The following is a 25,091-nucleotide window of genomic DNA, read 5'->3' on the forward strand; positions in this document are numbered from 1 at the left end:
TGATGGGAATGATTACCAACTGAGTTCTGGTACTAATGGATCCGCTTGCACATACCATAACTGAACCATCATTAAAAGCCGATCGAGAAATCATTTGTCGTTACCATGGCGATTCCGTTATGGTAAATCCTTGAACCACACGTCCTGCTTATGTGTAAAAGCATGAGGAATCGTTTCATTCTCATGTAGGATAATGCTCATCTTCATACCGCAAAACGTACAAGAAAGTTTCTTCATGCCAACAATGTAGTAACTCTCAACCACCCACCTACGAGTCCCGACTTGAACCCCGTTGAGCATGTTTAGGACATGCTCGGGCCTCGATGACGATTACATTATCCGCAATTACAAAATCAACATCAATTGACCCAGGCTCCATTACAAACTTGGCAAGGAATTACGCAACGAGACATCCGGCGGTGCATTAATATGTGAAACCACTTAGAATCAGTGATCAGCAACAGAGGCGGCAATACCCGCTATTAAATTGTGATCGAGCGAGTCCTCTTTAATTCCAAACGAGTCAACTCATTAAACCCAAGCGAGTCAACTCATTAACCCCAAGCGAATCAACTCATTAACCCCAAGCGAGTAAACTCATTAATCCTAATAGAGTCGACTCATTAACTCCAAGTGATTCAACTCCGTATTTACTATTTTTCGGTGTTGTTGGCTCTCCTCATTGCATGTGCACCATGCAATGCAACTAAAAATGTTATACATACCTTCAAAGAAGCATAAATAATCTTGAAATCCCCATTCGAGAAGTAAGAGTTTGTATTCAGCCTGCATTATGTGCATGTAATGACTAACGATTGACGAACATACAGGGTGTCTCACGGTGACAGCCCATTAGAATTATTTATAGGTTACGAAAAATCCTGAGGTGTGGGGTTCGGATTCAGCGACCCAAGAAACGTATAATAAACATGATCTGACCTCTGAGTTCGAAAGTCGATTTTTTGTGTGGCTGATGTGTAATCAACTGATTACACATCAGCCACACAAAAAAGTTTTTGAATTTTTTTCATGTTTAAGAAAACGGTATTTTCTTTATATTTATACATATTTAAATTTTTATTTGATACAAACTTTTTATTTTTCAAACTTTGTAATGCTGCAACTTTATGAAAAATGAGAATTAAAAAAATAAAAAACTGCTGTTTCCATCAGTTTTCAAAATCCCAAAAAATTTTTTAGTTGAGAAAAGACAAAATGGTTTTTAGTAACAGTATTGTCTGTAGTAAGGATTTTCTTTGTGGACCTAGTAATGGTATAAATCAAAACTCATTTTTAACAAAATATTACTTTAATTTTCACTAGCCGCCACTGCATTCATCATCCAAAATATTAGTAGAATAATCGGTCTAGCCTGAAACTGTTCTTTATTTGTAAAAATCATCACTAAATACATTCACTAAAATTCACACTTATTCGTCGAGGTAGATAATAAATGTTTTTTTATAACCGCAGCACCTGGCTCAACATGTGGCTTAGAAATGTGCTATGCGATGCGACATTATGTCGATCCTGATTCAACACACTAGATGGCTTAATAATTTAGGATTTGGGATGATGAAATAATTAAATAAACAATAAATATAGGTTTTTCTTTATTTCCAACCAAATAATCAACAGAAACAACCTAAACGAAAATATCCAAGATTCCTCATCGATCCATAAGGTCTAGTCATCTGTACAGAATCTATCATAGCCATAGGCTGGGGCTACATATATAGCACCTCAGAAAATAAATGAAACTGTTGGTTTAGGCAATGACAAATAATAGAAATGTAATAAAATTAATGAAAATGTTTAAATAGCTATATTAAAAATGTTTCGCCTTCAGCCACAGCTCAAACAATATAAAATATTTAGTATATCATGTGAAGAAAGCTCTATAAGTTAATTTTATTCATACCACTAATTTCGTGAGTATGAAAGCAGTTTCCACTATTCTCATTATTCTTTATTTTTAAACTTCGTTATACTGATAGTATACAACAGTCTTTACAATGTGATAATTTAGAAATAGCCCCATGTACTTTAACTTTTAACAGTTTATATTTGGCAACAAGTTTATTTTCTCATACACTTCCGAATTATAAATATAGACATTTTATTATCACACATGGTAAAAAGCTAAGCGATATTTTGATTCATAAGCTTTATATCCTTCAGGCTCGCCACCCTCAGCTAACTGGATACAACCTTCCAATTCCACTATGGATTAAGACACTTATTCATTAAAAAATAACTAGTCAACTGAGGGACACGACAAGGGTTTCCCATGAGGCTATTAAATTAAAAAAAAAACTAGGTGACGATTCCAAACAGAATCACCACTGCAAGACCACAGAAAATTTTCATGCTCTTATCGTTATATATGTATATACATTTTTTACATTGTATTATGCACACATTTAACTTCATAGAATTTAAACATAGAGTACAACGAGAAATATAACTCTAGTGCCCCCTTATTGGTGTTCACTTTTGAAATTATATGCAGAGCACGCAGAGGCGCACATCACATAGTAGGTCAATCTTACAAAAAAAAAATAAATTTGTGTTCTATCGAGAAATTCGTCAGGTGTTCACATATTTTAGAGAAAAATCATATTTGTTGTACTTTGGTATTCGTAAAATCGACTAATAGATGACAAAAATAAAGTAGGTATATTATTTGTCCCATTATGTGATATCCACCCTATAAATTCACATGTACTGATGAATCCAACATGGTACATCCACTTTCAATTTTTATCACAAAATATGGTTTACCTTGTCATTCTTCAGTGCTCTATTTGTTAAAATCAAAATCATAACCAACAACATATTCCCAATTTTAAAATGATCTAATTTTAAAATGTACAGCCAAGCAAGAGTGAAACTATAACAACGTATCAGAAGCCCTAAACGTTTCAAGGTTTATTTTTTACAGATATGCTCTAGAAAACACCTGAATATGGCCTAATCTTAAAATTTTGTATAATGTAGTAAATATTAATTTTAGTAGTAGGTTTCATTATATTATTCTACTCTTAATTATTTGGTTTTGAAATATTATTCTATCAACCTTGTTGTTAACTAAATGTCAATGTGATACAGTTAGATTTCTCGCATTTAGCACGATTTTTTCCGTCTTCCATATCGATCGCTTCAAAAATTTGTGTTTAATGAACATTAACATAACGTTGCTTTACAAAGTGGAAATTACCTAATTACACTAACCATGAAGAATCGTTTTTAAATATGTATATACATAGTATTCAGAACATTATATTTAATACAAATATAACAGAGCACATTAATAATTATACTATCCACCTTCAACAACTTCTTCAATAACTTGCACATTTACTATATTGTAAGGTCATGTTAAAAACTTGTTTTTAATAACACAGACATTTTTACAATTACACTTGTGGATATTCAAACCACTGATTCAGTGATAAAAATAAAACTGATTTTATTACACATTTAGTCGCAGAATAAAGACTTTACTTTAGAAGGGATACCAAAAATATTAAGGCGGCAATATACAGGGTGTTTCAGACCACCCGTTCACCCGCTCTGAAATCTAGGGTGTCTAATAAAATGAAAAATTTAATACCTCCTAATAGTGAATGGACAATGTCGGATCGATTGGAGATGTTTTCAACTTCCATCAGTTTTTTAAATCGAATGACGTACTTTTTCTTATTGATCTCGATTCTATGCCAAAAACTAATAAACTTTTGTAAAAACATTTTTTTCTAAATCGTCGTTTTCCAGCCCAAAATGCCTTCCCTGAAAACGGACACAAAGAAATGAAGCGCAGAATCGAGATCAATAGGAAAAAGTATCCGTTCGATTTAAAAAAGCTGACTTAGAAGTTGAAAATTCCTCCAATCGATCCAACATAATCTGTTCACTATTAAAACATATTGAATGTTTCATTTTATTAGAAACCCTACATTTCAGAAGGTGTGGATGGGTGTTCTGAAACACCCTGTATACAAAAATGTATTCCAGGTAAAACACATAACTTGTAGGACACCACCCTCAGAACTTTGTAAAGTTAAAATTAACCAAACAAAAAATTTATCCAAACGTAAGGTATTGTTTGTAAAAATTGAATTCCGAATCAAAATTTCCATAATATATTTTTGTGGCATCATACACAAAATATATAGAAGTCTATTATTTACTTGAACATCCAAATACAGAAACAAGATCAAGTAACATTTTTTTACAAAAAACTTACGACCACGATACTTCCATATATACACGTTTTTAGAGATCTATATATACAAACCAGTGATGGTTAATTAAAATTAAAGTAGTAATATATATAATATTTTGATAATGAAGCATGGGACCTGCACCTTTTTTTAAGAGACAATTTCCCAGTCTACATAGATAACTTCACAAAAAAATTTTGAATGAAATAAAAAATTAAAACTGATGTGGCCCATCCCGAGATCACAAAAAGGGTCGGACAAATATGCGTAAAATATTATTTACCATAAAATTAAATTTTTTGATGATTATATCTGGGATTATTATAACATGTTAATTTTAATTCAATTTAAAAAAAATAGCATTAATGGCGCCAAAAATACTACAAATTGGTACTTATTATTCTTTGATGAATTTTAATATGCAGTATAACATTTTTATCTAGGATGTTTCTTTAAAATATATAGGGTGTTAAAATTAAAAAATGTTTTTAATTTTTTTAAATAATTTAAAAACTAGTAAGTGGAATAATTTGAAATTGGGCACATGTATTTACGTAAACATTGTCCAAAATCTGAGGCGTTTTCCTAAAATTTAGATGCTCCGTGGCAGAGATACATGGTATCGGTGGCATATTTTCCTTAGATTAGATTATTCTTTCAATTTTCAAAATTACTACTCTCTTATGTTTTTGGAAAAAAGCCCTATTTGCGAGTAAAATTAAAAAAACTAACTGAAAACACTTTTATTTAAATGACATGATAAACACTAATCATTTGGTTATTTATTCGAATAAAGAAATTAATAACTTTAGTCATCGTTTTAATTTTATTTGATTAAATGCTCCATTTCCACAAACACAGGCGCAACTTTTTTTTAGTAACGAAAATGTAATTTGGTCGAAATTGATTGTTGTTTGAATCAGATAAAAAGCATTATTTATACATTCTTCTAAGAATGTCAAAGTTGCTATCGCAGCCTACTATAGTAATTTGAAGGAAATTGAAAGACGAATCTGAAATTATCATGACTGTTACCGTAAAGCAGTGGCGTATTATTTTATTCAGAAAAATATGCCACCGATACCCTGTATCTCTGCCACTGGACCATCTAAATTTTAGGAAATGCCTCAGATTTTGGACAATGCTTATATAAACACATGTGCCCAATTTCAATTTATTTCACTTACTAGTTTTTAAATTAGATTTAAAAAAACTAAAAATATTTTTTTAATTTAACACCCCCTATCTTTCTAACAAAGCATCCTAGATAAAAACTTTACAGGAAAGACTCCCCTTAAAATTGATCAAATACGAGGTTTCATTTTTGGTCACCTTTTGTCAATCACCCTGTATGCTTTGGTATTTAATCCAATACAGAATTTTGTCTGCATTCAAGTATATATGGCTAGATTTTGATTTGATTTTTTTGGAATATGAAAAAATAATCATTAATATCGAGCATTCCAAACAAAACTGCAAAATGTACTACGAAAACTATCAAGATACAGTTGTTACGATATCAATAGGAACCTGCGAATCTTAAAACACAGGACCGTCTCCACTTCTCTTGAAATTTCTTCCTATACTTTAGCCATGATCCGTCTCGTAATTTATACTCGAATAGCCATTGGGCGAGTCCAGTATTGGTAGACCAGTCCGCCTGATGTATAATCGACGACGGCACGCTGGTCGTCAAAGCAAACCTGTATTGGTCCACTAGGTCATAAATAATTTTGTGCATGGATTCTATTAGTTTGGTGTCAAACGTGGTTCACTTGGCTTTGCCAGTGCAGTGGAGAGCAATGTTTGGCGCAGTATATTTATTGTTAGTACGATACATATTATTAATTATTAATATTATTTATTCATATCATAACCAGTAATAGTTATTAAAATAAATATTATATGTAATTATCTAGAGTAATTCAGCATGGCTTTCTGGAGACCCTTTGAAACGGAAGATTACGAAATAACCCGGGAAAATCCCCAAATAGTCAAACCAGTTTTTGTCAAAAGTGTCGAAACAAACTCAGAGTTTAAAAACAAAGATTTACACGTGCAAATAAGTCAACGTATTATTTTAAATATATATGAATGTTTGAAAAGAGACAATAGTGAGCAATGTGATAAAGAAATTACGAAACGAATAAGTGAATTAACTAAGATATAAAAAACGACAATTTATCGTGTGATTAAAGGTGACGTTATTAATAAAATTAAAAATACAAGATAAAAGAATACTGACGATTTAACAAGGGATGTAATATGGCGCACAATTTATAAAATATCGAGGGTTTCATTCCACAAGGACGTATCCACAAAAGTGCACTTTTTGGGTTTATGAGCCAACTTTGATACCCAATACCATAAGTTTGTCGCGACAAAAAGGTCATATCTACCACACCAATAATAACGGTGCCATTAAATCCTTCTCTTGGTCGTATGAACAATTATTACCTCCATTAACCTAGCAGAAGGTTGTATCTACATACGTCCGCGTCCCTTTGTGAAACTGTACATACATTTTCTAGGTCGTATGAACATATGGCTTTCTGGCATGACAAAATTTGGTGGCATTCACGAGTATGCGTTGAGTTGGCGTTCATAACCTCAATTTTTCTGTTGTGTTTAAATACGGTTACTCTTCAGTTACAAGTTTTAGTCAAGTTTGTACCTGTTGTTCTCAAATAATTCGCTAAGCATATAATAATATGCGATAAATATACTAATCAACAGTTACTTAAGATAATAAATAAACTCTTAAATTTGACTACTGATTTTTGAAATGTTTTTATTAGTTCTTGAAAAATGTTTTGGTTGATATGCCCTTCTGGCAGGAAACCCTCGATATATATAAAGAAAATAAAGTTACTACTTTAAACATGATTCGAGAGAAATTAAGATTATTCTGATAAATCTTTAGATACTTTAGGACATGTTTCATTACAATGCGGTTTTAAACATAAAAAACTTGACAATCGTATGGTAATTATGGAATCACGACGTATAGTTGCACTTCGGGAAGATTACTTACAAAAATTCAGAGAATATCGACAACTAAATAAGAATATAGCTCAGAATACGGTATATTTAGATGAGACAGGACAAAATTTTTCTGGATGCCTATGGATTCCGTAGAGTTTACGAGTTAAATGTTTTTATGCGGTTCCCACTGATATTGTAACGACTATAACATAGCGAAAAATGCCATTTTAAAGTAAATTATCATGTATTTAATACCATATTTATTCCGATCTGAAACTATTGCATTAAATTTAATATTACGAAATCAAAAAAATAAAAAAAGTAGATCAATGCATAGGAAAGTTAATCTATCATATACTGTTGGAGCTGGAAAAAAATTATCTCTCAAATTAAATACAAAAAAAAAGAACTGACAATGTCATTAAAGCAGGCCTTGCAAAAAAACGATAATACCACTTTGTAGTATTTTTGGAGTCATTAATGTTTTTTGGTCAGAACTAATGTCAAAATAATGCTTTAACTATAAGAAAAACGAAAATGTCGTGAAAAAAGCAGTGTTTACTGATGAAAAAAAAGAAAAATTCGCAGGATTGGCAATCTCTTCTTAATTTTTTATTTCATGGATTTTGTTTAAAATTTTGCACTGCAGAGATTGTTTGTGGGTTTACAAAACATCCCCTAAAAATGAGTGTGGTTCCAAGCTTTATTACCAAAAAATATGACCAGTTCAATTTTCACTAGTTACCGCTAGTACAAACATATCTGTACTTTCTTCTCACAAAGAAATCCAACAAAATGCTGTTAGTAACTGATTTTTCTCCGAAAATTTAAAAAGTATATACACGGCTATGCAAAAGTCCCGGTGCGGCAGAAAAACTTTCGAAGAATGCATTTTGGGAGAAAATATCCCAGACAAAAGTGTAAAGATTTTTTCACTAGCTATCTGATAGTGACCTTGGATTTGACCTTCAAGGCCATTTGAAGGTCAAGTTAAGTTTTTTAAATGGGAACCCCTAATTTTTATTGTGGATTTGGAAAGAACAGGAATTTTTACATCCAAATACGGTATTGACCATGACTTTGACAATGACCCTCAAGGTCATTCCAATGTCAAAGTTGTTTTTTCATTGGTAACCCCTATCTTTTATTACGGATTTGGAAAGAGCCGACATTTAACCTTCAGGTACGATCTTGACTACGACTTTGACAATGACCCTCAAGATCATGTCAAAGTCAGGTTAATTTATTCACATTAACTATTATTTTTTTGACAAGTTAGGAAGAACGGAAAAACAAATGTACGAATATGACCATAATCAAGTTCTTGACCTTGAACCAGTATTTGAAGGTTATTTTAAAGATTTTTTCAAGAATTTTAAAAAATTTCAGTCACTGTAGGGTAGCTAGCGATCCCAGTCAGTTAAGGCAAGAAGATAGCCCGGCCAGTTAAAACAAGGCTTACAACCTGTGGTCAAAATGTTCTCTATTGACATTTTGGTAGATTCCTAGACAGACTACACGCTACCTTGCCTTAATTGGCCGGGTATACACACCACCTTGTCTTAATTGGTCGAGACTAAACGCTACCTTGCATTAATTGGTCGGGAGTACTGCCGTACCGGGACTTTTGGAACTCGAGCCACATTTGACCCTCAAGCTCATGGTCAAAGAATTGGTCAAGGTCATAGTTAAACGTAAAATTTCCTGCTCTTTCCAAATCCGCAATAAAAAATAAGGGTTCCCATTTAAAAATCTTAACTTGACCTTCAAATGACCTTGAAGGTCAAAGACAAGGTCACCATCAGACAGCCAGGGAAAAATCTTACTTTTGTCTGAAACATTTATTCCAAAAATGTATTCTTCGAAAGTTTTTCTGCTGTACTGGGACTGTTGGAACTCGACCCTCATTTGACCTTGAAGGTCATTGCCAAAGTCATGATCAAGACCGTATTTGGACGTAAAATTTCCCGCTCTTTCCAGATCCGGAATAAAAAATAGGGGTTTCCATTTAAATAACATAACTTGACCTTCAAATGACTTGAAGGTCAAAGTCAAGGTCACCAGCCAAGGGAAAAATCCTTACATTTTTGTCTGAAACATTATTATTATGCTAATGAATAAGCAAATACCGAATATTTCCAGTACTTAAAGTCAAATCGTGTAGTTTTACAACAGAATTGCTACGGTAAGGGAGAGATGGGAAAAATGCAGTTTTTACGGTCGAAAAGGTGAGTTAATAAATTCTATTAAGTACTTACCGACGACAAAGGCGGGCGTAGTTAACTTCAAGGTTGATACATAATAAAAATCACATTAACATTGGAAATAGCATTGCTGCAAAATCACAATTTTTACCTTAAACCTAATGATAAGCATTCCGACTGGACTATAACCAGGTGTACGTATAATTTAATGAAAATCGGCTCCTTTTTATAACAATTTTAATGGGCAACATCAGAAGCTTAATCAGTACAGCTCAAAAACCATATAAATAAAGCAGGGGTGAAAAAAATTGGACTTTAGACAAGGTGCTTAACATAACAACATGAGGTGACGAGTTCTACAAATATTTAATATCTTAATGCGAAATTATACCTAAGTTCTAAGTAAAAACCCCATCACCTGCTCCATCATCTCAAACTTAACATACGTATCGAAAAACAAATATACATACAAATGTTAGACTAGAAAAAAAAAATTAAACTTCTATAATTTCAAAATTATACAGTAATTTCAGCGTGCAAATTTTTATCATACGGATCCAAAATAAACGAAGAGGGAGACCACTGTCTAAAATCCAGTCTGTTAAAATTATCGAACAAAAAAAAAATTATAAACTCTAAAAAGTTACACATTAACCCCCAGATTAAAATATGACCAGTATCGTTACTACCGGATTTCTGCAGTTATCGTTACCGTGTTAAAATATTGAGCATTACCAATAAAAGTGTAACACCCCTGCAAGCAGAACAAATATAATAAGAATAATAATTATTATAATAATAGAAACTTGCACACAAAAATAAACATAGCAGATTGTAACTAATAATTAGGGTAAATATACATAAAAATGTGCTAAAAACGCACTCCACTTGTGTCAAACATACGAGACCTTTTCTATCGAGTTCATAGCTCGCCCGGTTCGCGTTTAGCGACATTTTATGGGACAATCACATAATTTTTTCTTCTCCGATTAATTAAAATTCCAAATTGGTTTATTTACTGATATCCCTTAAAATACGTCACGTGCATAAACTGTTTTTAAAATAACAAATGAGAGGTACAACTTAATTCCTTAAACCCCTAAATTAATTTTTATGTACACATTTTCCAAGCTGCTCCAAAAAAATTATTTTACTGATTAAATTGATACGTCGACAAAGCAGCATATCGTGCTTTTTTTAAACTTTCTCCTTTTCTGCACGATTGCGAAAAGCTGAAGGCGAATTAAACATAGGTGCTTTGTTTGGCCATTTTTTATATCTTGTATGCTTTTTTTTTCATTAGTGAAACTTAATTTAGACTGAGAGAAGGAAAATTTCAAAGCAAAAAAAAAATTAATAATTAAAGGGAACTTAAGAGGGCTCTATTGAAAATAGGCAACCAGTAATATGTTTTTATAGATTTTATTACACAGTTTGTCTAAATATGAATCGATGCACAAATAACAGACTTTCCCCCATTTTAACGCAGATTTTCTATAAAATGGAATTAGTTTGAAACTCAAATTACTTTTTCTTGTAAAGAAATTTGAAATTTGTATCGTAAATTACAAATTTCTTTACACCAAAAAGTTATTTGAGTTTCAAACTATGTCCATATTACAGAAAATTTGTGTTAAAATGGGGGAAAGTCTGTTATTTGTGCATTAATTCATATTTAAACAAGCTGTGTATAATTTATAAAAATGTATTGCCGGTCGCCTATTTGCTATAGAGCCCTCTTAAACTGAATAATTATGATTTTAGGAAATTTATTAAAAATAATGCTATTATTAAAACCATGACCCGTAACTCAAATTGAATATAAACAGCATTTTTTAAACAGAATGCAAAAAATAACCAACTTTTCAGTCACTCACATTCCAATACTCGAGTTATCGGAATGATTTCATTTAATTGAAAAACTTTCAACTAATTGAAGAATTTAATTGAAAATTTTTTTGAAAAATAAAATCGAAAATCGAACTAAATTCGATATAAAAATTCAAATGAGAAAAGATTAATTTTTAAATTTTTTTTTTAAATTTCAATTTATAGCTACAATCCTATCATTTATTAGCAACTAGAATACAATTTGCAATTGTTAGCAATTCGTGATTTTTTTGGTTTCATTTAATTTATGCGATGATTTCCATAAAGCTAATATATTTTTTTGCAAAACTACTATGTGACATTCATTTCTTGCCATGCAATTTTTTTTGTATGTTCCATAAAAAAAATCTATAAATAAAAATCATAATGTAATACTTTGGCCGGGAGAAAAAAAAATAGAAAAAAATTAAATTAATTCAGTAAAAAATTCAGTTACCTAACATAATTATATGTCTCAATGTGTAGGGTAGGCCAATTTCAAAGTTTTTGGAGGAATTCTTGTTTTAAATGAGGAAATAAACAAAAAAGTAGTTCAAACGTCACGGGCTCTATTTTCAAGGAAAACTATGACAATAATTGATGAATTGATCAAAGATAACGGCTATTTTTGACAATTTTTTGTAATCTCAAATACAGTAAACTTCGCAATACTTTGTTTCATCAAATTTTTAAATTTCAGAAAAATAATCCAAATAAAAATTTATTTTAGATATATTGTTTTAAAAAGTACCTGACCATGTTACTGAATTGTTCATATCAACAAACATGTGCAACTATTTATCTTTTTTTATTTTTGGAAATCTTAATTTTTTTTAGAATTTTTTTTTTTTTTTCTATAGTCCAACGGCATGTGATATTTCTCTAAAACTCAGTCTTTTCAGTTATAACTTATGAGTATGACCCAAAGTTTTATTTTGTTTAAATGACCCTACATACATATATTATTAAATAGGCAACCAATAGTACATTTTTTATAGATTTTATTACAGTTTGTCTAAATACAAATTAATGCACAAATAACAGACTTTCCCCCATTCTAGCGCACATTTTCTATAAAATGGAGTTAATTTGAAACTCAAATTACCTTTTGTTGTAAAGAAATTTGAAATATGTATCGTAAATTACAAATTTCTTTACACCAAAAAGTAATGCGAGTTTCAAACTAAGTCCATTTCATAGAAAATCTGCTTTAAAATGGGGGAAAGTCTGTTATTTGTGCATTAATTCATATTTACAAAAACTGTGTAATAAAATCCATAAAAATGTATTGTTGGTTGCCTACTTGCTACAGAACCCATTACGTAATTTTTTTTAATTACAATTTGATATAACTTTTTTCGGCTAATCCAATTTGATAAAATATTTATTAGGAACAAACTACACCTACAAAAAAAATGTTATCAATTGTGAAGAACTAAAGGCTTAAGTCGCCCTCAATGACTAAAAAATTGGTCATAACTTTAATATTTGTTATTTTTCAACAAATCAGCGGAATATTAAAGATATTGAAAAGAATTACACATTAACCGTTTTCGAGACAAAAACTCTATATTTTGTTTGGAAAAGCACTAAAAAACAGTTGTCACGTGTCGCTTCAACAAAGAGTTTTCAACAAAAAAAAAAATGTTCTAAGAACTTTAGTATTATTTTTGTGAGTAGTACCACGCCCTAAATTTTTTACTTTGTGAGAAACCAGAAATAGGCAACTAGCAATAATTTTTATAGATTTTATTACACAGTTTGTCTAAATATGAATCGATGCACAAATAACGGACTTTCCTCCATTCTATCCCAGATTTTCTATAAAATGGACTTAGTTTGAAACTCAACTTTTTGTTGTAAAGAAATTTGAAATTTACGAGACAAATATCAAATTTCATTACAACAAAAAGTAATTCGAGTTTCAAACTAACTCCATTTTATAGAAAATCTGCGATAGAATGGAGGAAAGTCCGTTATTTGTGCATCGATTCATATTTAGACAAACTGTGTAATAAATTCTATAAAAATGTATTGATGGTTGGCTATTCGCTGTAGAGCCCTCTTAAAGGAATTAAGATATCGAGATAATTGCCAATGTTCAACTTTTTTCAAAAATCAAGGTGAAAACATTTGAACTACTTTTGGCGTACCTCCTCGAAATCCCTGAACGTGTCGAAATTAAACCACTTTAAATTATTCTTGGATTATTCGAGGAGTCGATTAAGACGTTACCTAATCATTGCTGCCTGTGCCCTCGAAAAAATGTACACTTCACTGAAACACAAAGTTTAAAAAGATCAGCTGTAACCAGCAACGTGACAATTAAATTTGCGCAACAATCGAAAATTTTCCTAAGCGGTCGAATTTACACGGCCGTCGGTCTGGTATGTGAGACGTGCCAAGCCGGAGTGCGTGCGCCGAAAGCACATCAGAATCGATCGACCAAAAGTAACAATCTAAAATATAATCAGCTAACAGTCTTAAAGTAAGTTGCATACTGATAACTGAAATATCACGCAGACCAAGCCGTTGCTCCGACACTGTAGGTTCGTTATGTACATACACAGCCTATAAGTAACAATACAACTAAATCTGTATCGTTATATAAAAATTGGGATGGAGTTTTGCAAATTAACCTTCCTTTCAATTCCGCGAGAGATAGCTGTTACTTAAATATTAATTAATTAGTCTAAGTCATAATAAATATAAATTTATACATTCCGACGTCCGTCAACGCAAACTGAAAAGAAACAACTAAAATCGTATATACTGCAGTTATAAATACGTTACGCCTCTGACGATACCGACAAAAATTTAAAATAACACACATAACGTACAGTTCACACCGTGAATCGGGAGTTCCAGCTCTTAAAGGTAGAAATTAAAATATACATTTTTTTTGTTTGTTTTTCCGTGAATCATTCAACACACGTCTCATCCGCTACCATCATAATCATCGTACCGTGTTAACAAATTTTTCATTGGTTAAAATATTCCTCGAAGGTGACTGAGCAACAGTGGAATGCGTAGCTAAGTTAAAACCCAACAACAATATACACTAGACCTAGACTCCCCCTATACAGCTTATACATAAATGGTAATTATTTGTCAAAAAATAATTTTTAACATTAGCCTGTACAACATGGAGAGACAGCGAGTTCAACAAAGCCGCGCGTCGACAGAAGGGCATTAGAGCGCGCCGCCGATCACAGACGTACAACGCGAACTCAACTTGCAGTGTACAGCACTAATATCCACTTTAAACATATCAATATTCAACAGTGCTTTATGGTGGGCTAGGAACATATGACTCGCACAAGTGAAATCATAAAATACGTGTACACTTAAATGCCATAGTTTTTTGGGGCAGTATGAGCTCACACGAGACGCCACCGGTCGCACAGATTATTACAAAACCGGCGGGTTCATTTCACGACGCCCGTGCGCACTCGGATTACCATATCCTCATTTCGTGCTACTTGGGTGATCGGGGAGTCACGAAATCGCGCAGTTGGGACGTCCTCGCCTCGGGTCTCCTGCGCTGGGATCTGTCATGTCCCACTCGAGCTCCGCCACGGTTTGGTCCGTTGTGTCTCTGCTGGTTGAGTAAAACTTCTCCCCTCTGTGGACCATTATCTGAATACATTGTTGGCAATTATTTTTGTGGCGACAGGCAAAATTCATTATTTATGACAGAAAATTTTACAGCAAAAGTTAATTTAATGAATTTCACGGTGTTCCTCAAGCATACAAAAGTGGTCCGAAAATGGATCCAAAATCAGCTAACGCAGAAAGTTTCTATATTGTTTGTAGATGAAAAAAATGGCAAATTGGAAATCCTAAGTGATTGGTTTCACAAGTTATGGACGCTTTTGTAAAGAGTGGTTCAACCATAATGCGCGATGTTAATTGTGAGTCACACCTTAACGTCAAGGTTTTTGACCAATTTAATTTGACATTTCTTTGTTTCAGTGTTTCACAAATTCAACCATGGAGAGGTACACAATTGAACAGCGCGTTAAGATTGTTTAAGCCTTTTACGAAAATGGGCGTTCAAATCAAAATGCATTTCGTGATTTTTTTGGTCAGCATAATCGACCAAATGTGTCCACAATTGGGAAAATTGTGCACAAATTTCAGCAAACCGGGTCTGTAGGAAATGTGAAAACACCTGTGCATGCTCGCCCAGTTTGTTCTGCGGAAAACACTGCTGTTGTTAGCGGTAGTGTGGCAGAAGAGCCGTCAACCTCGACTCGTCGTCATGCCCAACAATTGAACATCTCACGAACATCACTGATGCGAATTTTGAATATTTGAATTTATACGCTTACAAGGTTCAATTGACTCAAGAGCTGAAGCCTACTGACCATTTCAAGCGTCGTCAATACGCCGAATGGCTGGTTGAACAGACAGAAGTGAATGGTGACTTTACAAAGAAAATCATCTTCAGCGACGAGGCACACTTTCACCTCAGTGGATTCGTTAACAAGCAGAATTGCCGCATTTGGGCAAACGAGAATCCATGAGTCATTGTTGAAAAGCCGATGCATCCACAAAGAGTGACTGTTTGGTGCGGTTTATGGACTGGCGGCGTCATCGGACCATACTTCTTCGAAAATGAGGTCGGCCAAGCAGTTACCACTTCTTGTGGCCAGAAATTGAGGATATGGACCTGGACGATATGTGGTTCCAACAGGATGGTGCCACTTGCCACACAGCCGTGTTATCTCACGTCGTGGCGATGTTAATTGGCCGCCACGATCATGTGATTTGACACCGTTGGACTTCTTTCTTTGGGGATATTTAAAAGAAAAAGTGTACGTCAATAAACCAAGAACAATTCAAGAGCTAATGATGAGATAATTCGGCACATTAACGACATTGAACCTCAAATAGGTCTCAGTCATTGAAAATATGGACCATCGGATAGAGGTATGCCACCGAAGCCGTGGCGAGCATTTGGCCGATATTTTGTTCATAATAAAAAATATCAAGATAATTCTCTGAAAACTTTTTTGTTTTATTTACAATTAACATCATGCGTTTTGGTTGGACCACCCTATATTTATGCTATATGCATTCATGAAGAGCAAAGTAGAGCATTTGAGCACACACGTACAATCCGTTTTTAAACTCCAAGCCAAACAAATTGAGCATGTATTTATTAGTTATTGTCGATATTTTTTTTTTCGGAAATCAATTGATGCTTTAATCTGACAAAATTTTTTTTTGTTTTTACCAAATATCTCAAAAAAAGATTACAAAATGAAAAATTGACTGAAATCTTTAAAATCATGATTTTCAGAACAAGCTTACTGAAACCACTTGCAAATTAAAAATTTATTTTTCAACATCAAGAAGTGTCAAATAACAAGACCTACATATACTCAAAGGATATTTTTCATCGTTTAAATCAAAATCCATAGATATAAACTTTTTTAAGAGTTTTTCAGTAGATTTACTTATTAAAAATTTTTCTGGCTTTATTTTGCCAACAATAATTTTTCGACCACATGGCCCACACATTTTTTTTCTATTATCATGATGAGAACACGGAGGAGTCATTTTGATAACATAAGTTTCAAAAATGCAACTCGAAGTGGTTTGATGGCTTTTCCTCTGGTGTATATATTACTTCGACATGAATTTTCCTATTGCAGATTTGCATGTGCCATCTAGCTGTATAAAAAGAAGCTTGAAATTGTCATATATTTAGAGAATTCCATAACAATTACCTGAAGCATTTTGAGATAAGCTGTAAAAACGAAATCATTTAAATTTTGGATTATTCATTAAGCCAACTTAATCATTTATCTACATATCAATAAATTTCCGAAAAAAAAATATTATCAACAATAACTAATAAATACATGCTTAATTTGTTTGACTTGGGAGTTAAAAAACGGATTATACGTGTGTGCTCAAATGCTCTACTTTGCTCTTAATGAATGCGTATAGCATAAATACAAAAGCGTCCATAACTTGCGAAACCAATCACTTAGGATTTCCAATTTGCTATTTTTTTCATCTACGAACAATATAGAAACTTTCTGCGTTAGCTGATTTTGGATCCATTTTCGAACCACTTTTGCATGGTTGAGGAACACCGTGATTTATACATGAACCAATCAATAATTAGAAATTTCACTTCTTTGAAACTACAGAAATCAATTTTTTTTTTAAATTTAAGTGATATAGTCTTTCCAATCTCAATTGAAGACCAAAGAGCTAGGCAGTATGTAACGGGTTCGGTAACATAACTCGGCATTGAAATATTTGAAGAATTTGTTCCCATATTTATTTAGCCATACCCATATACAGGTCTGGTCGAACTGAAAGTGAAGGTGGTACAAATGTATACGCCCAGTTGAAGAATCCGCGCGCGGGTAAACGGCGCACAAACACAGCCGCACTGGGCGACCGGCCAGAAATTTCAGTTGTTAACAAATTGCCTAGCAGTGCAGCAATATATTTTAATGAAAATATAAATGTTTTTTGATATGTCAACCAAACATTATCATAAATATAATAAAATTGTTTAAGGACATAATTAATTAAAATATGTTGTTGGCCAAATGAACATATAACAGAAATTTTCTACACATTATAAACAAATTATTATTTTTTGCCTTTAGCAGAAAACTTTTTTAGACACCTATGAAATTCATTAAATTTTATTGCTAGGCGTTTTTACACATTTTCAACGAAATCGGAAAGACTATAACACCATGGTAAAATGCAAAAATAAACACATTTTTGTGATTTCCTTTTTTTCGAATGGCAGGAAAAAGTTGAGTAAAATAACATTCAAGGATGAACTATGTATTTAAATGTTCGATATATATCGGGTGTCCAAAAAGTCTGAAAAATGTTAAAGTCATTCTTGTAGTAACTTTTGACAATGGTGACCCTGGATTTGACCTTGACAATGACCTTTATAATCTCCTCGTGACGCCGGCAATCAAAAGATAACTAAAGTGAGCTCTGTGCTATTTACATCTCATCAACTGCGTTCTTCGGAGATATTCAGCCCTCAAATTTAAATAACCTTTGAATGACCTTCAAAGTCAACCCTGATTTATGACCTTGGGGTTTTTGATGTAAAATTTCCCACTCTTTAGATTGCCGACGTCGAAAAAGGGGGTTTCCATTTAAAATAATGGAGGTGACCTTGAAATAATCTTGAAGGTCATCATCAAGGTCAAATCCAAGATCACCATTGACATACTCAAAAGTTACTACAAGAATGACCTTCAACATTCTTCAAAAATAATTTACCTGGGAAATTATTCAGATGTTTCCAGACTTTTTGGACACACAGTATATATTTATTCATAAATAGTAAAAAATGGTGTCTTTGAAGCCAAACTCGAGAGGCTTGTTGAATTTGAAGCGCTCTGCGGCACGCTGAAGTAGTATTTATAGTGATTTTTTACAGTGTTTAGCGACAGTACGATGTGTTTGTGTGTCTTCATTGTCAAACTTCTCAGTAAATATGAAAAAACTTGTGGGACGTTGAAAGGTAAAAATAAATTCAATTTTTACGACGGAATTTGAAACAAACTTATGATGCGTTTCTAAAGGTAAAAGGTAAGTAATTCTGCATAAATTTGGCCCTTATTCAAAGTTGCATCTTGTACATAAACGCACATCATTTTGTTTGGAACCGTAATTTTACTTCCATTACGCTGGCAGTTAAACTTCGGTAAATTTAACTAAAACAACATTCTGTTTCACCAGCTGTGATTGGTATAATTTTCCACGAGATTGTGATTGTATTCAACCAACCGGCAGTCACATTCGCTCGTAGGTGTAACGGTTTGTCACTGTTCACTGTAAACGAATCATCAATATTGGTGATGCCGATATTTGGGGTTTTTCATTACAAGTACCAGTCGTGCATTGTGGCTTGTAAACATTTATGAAGGCTCTGTATAATTATTCTTTGATTACCTAAGACACGAAAATGTTAAAAAAACTAAAAAATAACACAGGTCAACATTTGATCTAGGGACAATCGTCAGAAGTGACTATGCTATATATAGGGGTTTTTTGGGTCGCTGATCACGAATCCGAGGTCGTTTAAGCTCCACATCAGGTTCAACGTGATTTGAAGGTCAAATCAAGAAATGACCTCCAATAAATTTGAAAAAATTCATACTTATGTTTTAGAGGTCACTGAACCCGAATCCGAGGTTTGTTTACCCCTACGATACACCCTAGAGGTCAGTCAAGGTCACTCATGAAGTATTTTGGATAGAAAAGTTAAAATCAGTCTGAAAAATCTGAAGTAATTCGTCTGAATGTTTTTGAGGTCACTGAACGTGAATCCAAGGTTATTTAAGCTCCATCACGTCAGGTTCAAGGTGATTTGAAGGTTAAATTTAAAAAAAGTTGTGTAAAAAAATTAAAAAAGTATATTAAAATGTTTTCGGGGTCACTGAGTTGATCTGGAAGTTATTAAAGGTCTTCAAAGTGTTTCCATCTGTACATATAACCATCTACACGTTTGTATGGAGATGTAGTCTCTTTTTCTGATGGTTTACTTTCGTCCTACTATTCTGATTAAGAAAGTTGGCATATGACTATCCCATACGTTGACATGGTCAAAATGGATCGCAAGGGATTTACTTGACTCAAAATTTAATTAGAAACCACAGGTTGTTGTATTAGCAAAAGAAGTCAAGCATGCATTATATCATTAAGTCATAAATTCTTTCAGCATTTTATGTCTTTTCAGTTACGCAAGTGGCTTGTGTTAGCCCTGGCCATTCCTCATCTTGATTACTGCTCTTTTACCTAAATATGGCAGACAAAAAAATAATAAAAGTCTAAAACGCAAGTGTATCAGAATACGCAACTGGTTTTAGGAGGGATACAAACAACGAAACATACGAAAATCTATACCATGACAAGGATAACGTTCCCGAGTTGATCAGTATTTTTATTAAATAACCTTGGATTCGCGTTCAGTGACCTCAAAAACATTTAGACGAATTTTTTCAGATTTTTCAGACCAATTTTAACTTTTCTATCCAAAATACTTCATGAATGACCTTGAGATGACCTTGAATGACCTCTAGGGTGTATCGTAGGGGTAAACAAACCTCAGATTCGGCTTCAGTGACCTCTAAACATAAGCATGAATTTTTTCAGATTTTTTGGAGTTCATTTCTTGATTTGACCTTCAAATCACCTTGAACCTAATGTGGAGCTTAACCGACCTCGGATTCGTGATCAGCGACCCAAAAAAACCCTATATACCTTAGTCACTTCCGGTGATTATCCCTAGATCAAATGTTGACCTGTGTAATAAGATCTAAATATTGTCTCAAGGCAAATTTCGCATTTAAAAATAAATTTCGATTTTTTAATGGAATATCGATAACGATCAATATTTGGAACACGATTAACCGATTTTTTTTTTTAATTCACACATACAGCTGAAACTTACCCCTAAGATCTCCTCGATTATCACGTTCTGTCTGGATGCGTACGGTGTTAATGTTATTATTACTGGGATTGGTAATTGAAGTCGTTTTCCCTGCAACCGGAGCTGTGGCCAATTCGGGCTGTTTCTCCTTGGTGTGCCTCTCCTTTTGTGCATGAGCCTCCTTGTGATGCTGCGCCACTTGCGCGTAACTCATTCGGGGAGGATTGCCCGAATAGTCCTACGCAAAACAAATATCTCATCACAGAGGCACGATTCTTTTCTTAAACAGTTCTTATAACGGTAAGACTAACATTTCAACTTGTAACTTTCAAAAAGAAATAGATATATTTATATGAAGCGGGCTCTATAGCAAATAGGCAACCGGCAATACATTTTTATAGATTTTATTACACAGTTTGTCTAAATATGAATCAGTGCACAAATAACAGACTTTCCCCCATTCTAAAGCACATTTTCTATAAAATAGAGTTGGTTTCAAACTCAAATTACTTTTTGTTGTAAAGAAATTTGAAATTTGCCACAAGCGGCATCGTAAATTACAAATTTCTTTCCACCAAAAAACAATGTGAGCTTGAAACTAACTCCATTTTATAGAAAATCTGTGTTAGAATGGAGGAAAGTCCGTTATTTGTGCACCGACTCATATTTAGACAAACTGTGTAATAAAATCTATAAAAATATATTGCCGGGTGCCTATCCGCTACAGAGCCCCCTGAAGTAAAATTTTTTCATTTGTTTAAAACAAAAAGAAAACGTGTTTAAGAATTGGCTATACATTATTTTACCTGCAATTTACTGGTAAAATAGGGTGATAATCAATAATCGTATAATGAATAAATATTGATCAAAATACCAAAATGGGGGGTGGCGATGAGGGCTGCTTAAACGTGTCAGATCTAGAGTCCTGCCTATGCACTGGTAGATGAGTTTTCATACTAGTACTAGCGGTTACTTGTGTTGGTCGTGGTGGGGCTTCGGTTGGCACAACAGTGGTCATGGTAGCTGCGTTTGTCGTTGTAGGGCAAGTTTCTAAGTCACCGTTTAGAAGAGCATCATCGGTTTTGGTCGACTTGTCAGCCATGGTACATTTTATTGGCAAAGCAGGAACTAATCTGCAACAGATGATAAGATCTAGACCAAAAGTTGCCGTCGCAGCAAATTTACTCGTTTACATGGAGGTGGTCAAGCGGTTCGACACTTAAATACTTTTTCTCTTCAATTTTTTTTTAATTGTTCGGGTTTAAAAATTAATATACATAATATGTCTTATTGATCAAAATCGGATTTTCGAGGAGGCATATTACAACACGGGCTCATTGCACCCTGGTGAGGAATTGAATCAAACCTACTAGACTTTTTGTTTTCGGGGATGTTCTTCCAGATGACGCCCACAGAATTTGAAAAAAAAAAAATTCAGAGCACACATATTCCCAATTTTTTCCTATTTTCAATTTTTATACCGTGTTTTGAAGACTATCGCTAAGGTGTATAAAATCTCTAATCGATCCTAAAAAAACAAAATAGCGGCAGAAACGAAAAATGGTGGCATCAGATTTTTATGATAGTTTTACTCGAAAACGGTGGGTTTTTTCGTAAAATCCCGAGACAAAGAATTATTAGAATTGGTCAAAGAACACATTTTTCAAATTTTCGACTTGCCAGTTTTGACCAAATTTATAATCATTCAAGATAAACCCAATTGGGACCAAGAATAAAATAATTGATTAATTTAGGGCAAAGAAGCGAATGTGACGGTACAAAAATATTGAGAATTGAAAATGAGGAAGGTCACAATTTTTCCCGATGTTATTTCTTGAAATTTCACCACTTTGTCTGAGATTTTCAAATTTTGGCCATTTTTGACCAAATTTTAGACAGTATTTGAGAAATGAAAGAGAAAATTCAGAATCAAGAGGAAAGAAGAATTTTTTCCCGGTTTTTTTTTTTTTTAGAATTTTATCAGAATTGTCCAAGTCGAATATATGAAAAATGATGTTACTTTTTACGTCAATCAAAAATAAACATTTTAAAATACTGTTAGTAAAGGGAATATTACAAAATATGAAAGAAATTTAATAATTTACCTGTTTCGTCTCCTTAAACTACTAATGACTCCTCTAAACAATTAGAAAAAGAAAATTGTGGCATCAAACTGCAAAAGGCGATTTCAAATGTATGTACAAGAGTCGTTCAAAAAGTCCTTAGAAAAAGATAGAAAAACAAATTATTTTAGGTAGACTTCTTTCATTTGCAACATAATCTTTAATTCTATATTTCCAAGCATTTTTCTCTTTTATAAGCCATCTAGAAAGTAATATTGCAGAAGGTCCTCAAAATAGGCATCTGTTTGGGCAATAACCTTGTTCGACACAAACCGTTGTCCGCTGAGCCATTTTATTAAGTTTTGAAATAATAAAAAGTCACTGGGGGCCAAATCCAGTGAATACGGTGGATGTTGTAATAATTCGAACTTTAATTCCATGACTTTGGCCATTGAAACTGCATAGTTATGCACCCGTGCATTGTCTTGATGGAAGATTGGAAGATGATTTTTTTCTTTTCAAATGAGGATGTTTTTTCTTGATTTCTTTGCTCAACTGGTTCAATAACGACGCATAATACTCTCCAGTTATCGTTTTTCCTTTTTCCAAATAATCAGTGTAGATCATTCCGCCTGCACCCTAAAAAACCTGTGGCCATCACCTTGCTGGCTGATTTCACCATCTTTCCCATCATTGGAACCCGTTCCCCGTCAAAAACCCACTGTTTTGACTGTTCCTTTGTCTCTAAAGTGTAGTAGTGTATCCATGTTTCATATGTATCGACGCAGAAACTCGTCAGGATTGCGACGAAAAAAGCGCCAAAAGAGCCTCCGAGTCGACTGCACGATTGCTTTTACTCTTCACTGAGAGCAAACGTGCACGCATCTTGCCAAAATTATTTTCACACCCAATTTTTCGTACAAAATTGAAAATATTGTACCCTGCGATATGCCTGGGGCTTCAACTATTTCGTGCACTTTGATTCGTCGATCGCTCAAAATCATATCGTGGATTTTGTCAATCGTTATGGGAGTAGTCACTTCCACTAGACATCCTTTTAAATATAGGTTTAGTCCAGGCTGTATCGTCGCTCCCACTAGGAACATGATTCTCATTCGATTATTTTCATAATGTTACTAAAAAATTACCCTTGAAACATATCCGCATGTTGCCAGACGTTACTAATGGTCAGGAATTGTTTAAACAATTTTTTTTAAACAAATTCGTAATTTTTTATTTTTTCGCTCGAAATAAATTTTTTCCGCGAGTATTAATATTGGGGAGTTTCATCACAATGTGACAACAGCGCTTAATCTAATGCTACACAGTTGATGCACACCATGTGTGCAAGTGGCAGACTTGTCCTACGGAATAACAAAAATGTAAACAACTATTATTGTGAAACATTTAGTAAATTTCAAGACAATTGTTTTCCGGTTTTTAAATAAATAAAATGTATCGATTTTGTAGTAAAAAGATAGTGTTGTGCTTAAATTTTAGCTTCAGTTTTAGCAATTATGAATCTCTTAAAACAGGAACTTAACTTTTAATCGGATTATAAATTTGAAAAATATGTAAAAGTACTCTTAAGATTCACGTAGTCCAAATAATCATACGTATTAAAAATAATTTAGGTACTTACCAAGAAGCAAAATTCAGTTAATTTTTAAACACAAGTACAAAACAAACTACAACATATGCTCAAAATGTCCACCACCATTTTCAATGCACGCATGACATCTTCGAATTCAACTTTCGCACTCACTACTAATTCATCCTTATTTGATCAGTGGCAAAAATTCGTTCTCGCAAGTCTTCGACTGTTTCAACCTCGCTGGCATACAGTAAATTCTACACATTAGCAGAATTGCGGCGAGCCTCCCCATAAATTAATAACATATTGCGATACTCATGATGGTAAACATTTTAAAAAAGCAAGGGGGAAACACCTCAAGAAAAGGAAATACTGGTACGCAAAAAACACTCCGACACGGTTAAATTCCAGATACCAACTGAATTGCATATTGCTGGTTGCTGGACAGCGTAGTACCTCCTGTTAACCGCCGCGTCGTTGTCACATTGCTCGAAACTCACTTTTTTCCATTTTTACAATTAAACAAAAGTTTCTTGCTTCAATCGACAATAAAAATGAAACCATGTGATTGATTTAACTGAGAATTTGATAGCTTTCTCGTGAATAACGATGCTTACTAAAAACAAATCATTTTCTATCCTACGAGCGCCATCTCCTGGATTTTCTAAGGACTTATTGAACGACCCTCATAGCAACCAGGCTACAGAGAAACAG

At 33.4% G+C, this 25,091-nt stretch overlaps 1 protein-coding gene across 1 annotated transcript in view; it reads right to left on the reverse strand.

Moving 5' to 3' along the window:
• Positions 1-13,246: 13,246 nt before the first annotated feature.
• Positions 13,247-25,091, reverse strand: part of LOC108913592 (la-related protein 4) — a 77,067-nt gene continuing 65,222 nt past the window's right edge. The window contains exons 9-11 of the mRNA XM_018719159.1: positions 21,595-21,853; positions 20,742-20,958; positions 13,247-14,923 (exon numbers count right to left, since the gene is read on the reverse strand). Of these exons, the coding sequence (XP_018574675.1) occupies positions 14,763-14,923; positions 20,742-20,958; positions 21,595-21,853 (637 nt within the window). The 3' untranslated portion in view covers positions 13,247-14,762. The remainder of the gene's footprint in view (positions 14,924-20,741; positions 20,959-21,594; positions 21,854-25,091) is intronic.

The sequence above is a fragment of the Anoplophora glabripennis genome, unplaced genomic scaffold (genome assembly GCF_000390285.2).
Source record: "Anoplophora glabripennis isolate ALB-LARVAE unplaced genomic scaffold, Agla_2.0 scaffold770, whole genome shotgun sequence".
In the NCBI taxonomy this organism is placed as follows: Eukaryota; Metazoa; Arthropoda; class Insecta; order Coleoptera; family Cerambycidae; genus Anoplophora; species Anoplophora glabripennis.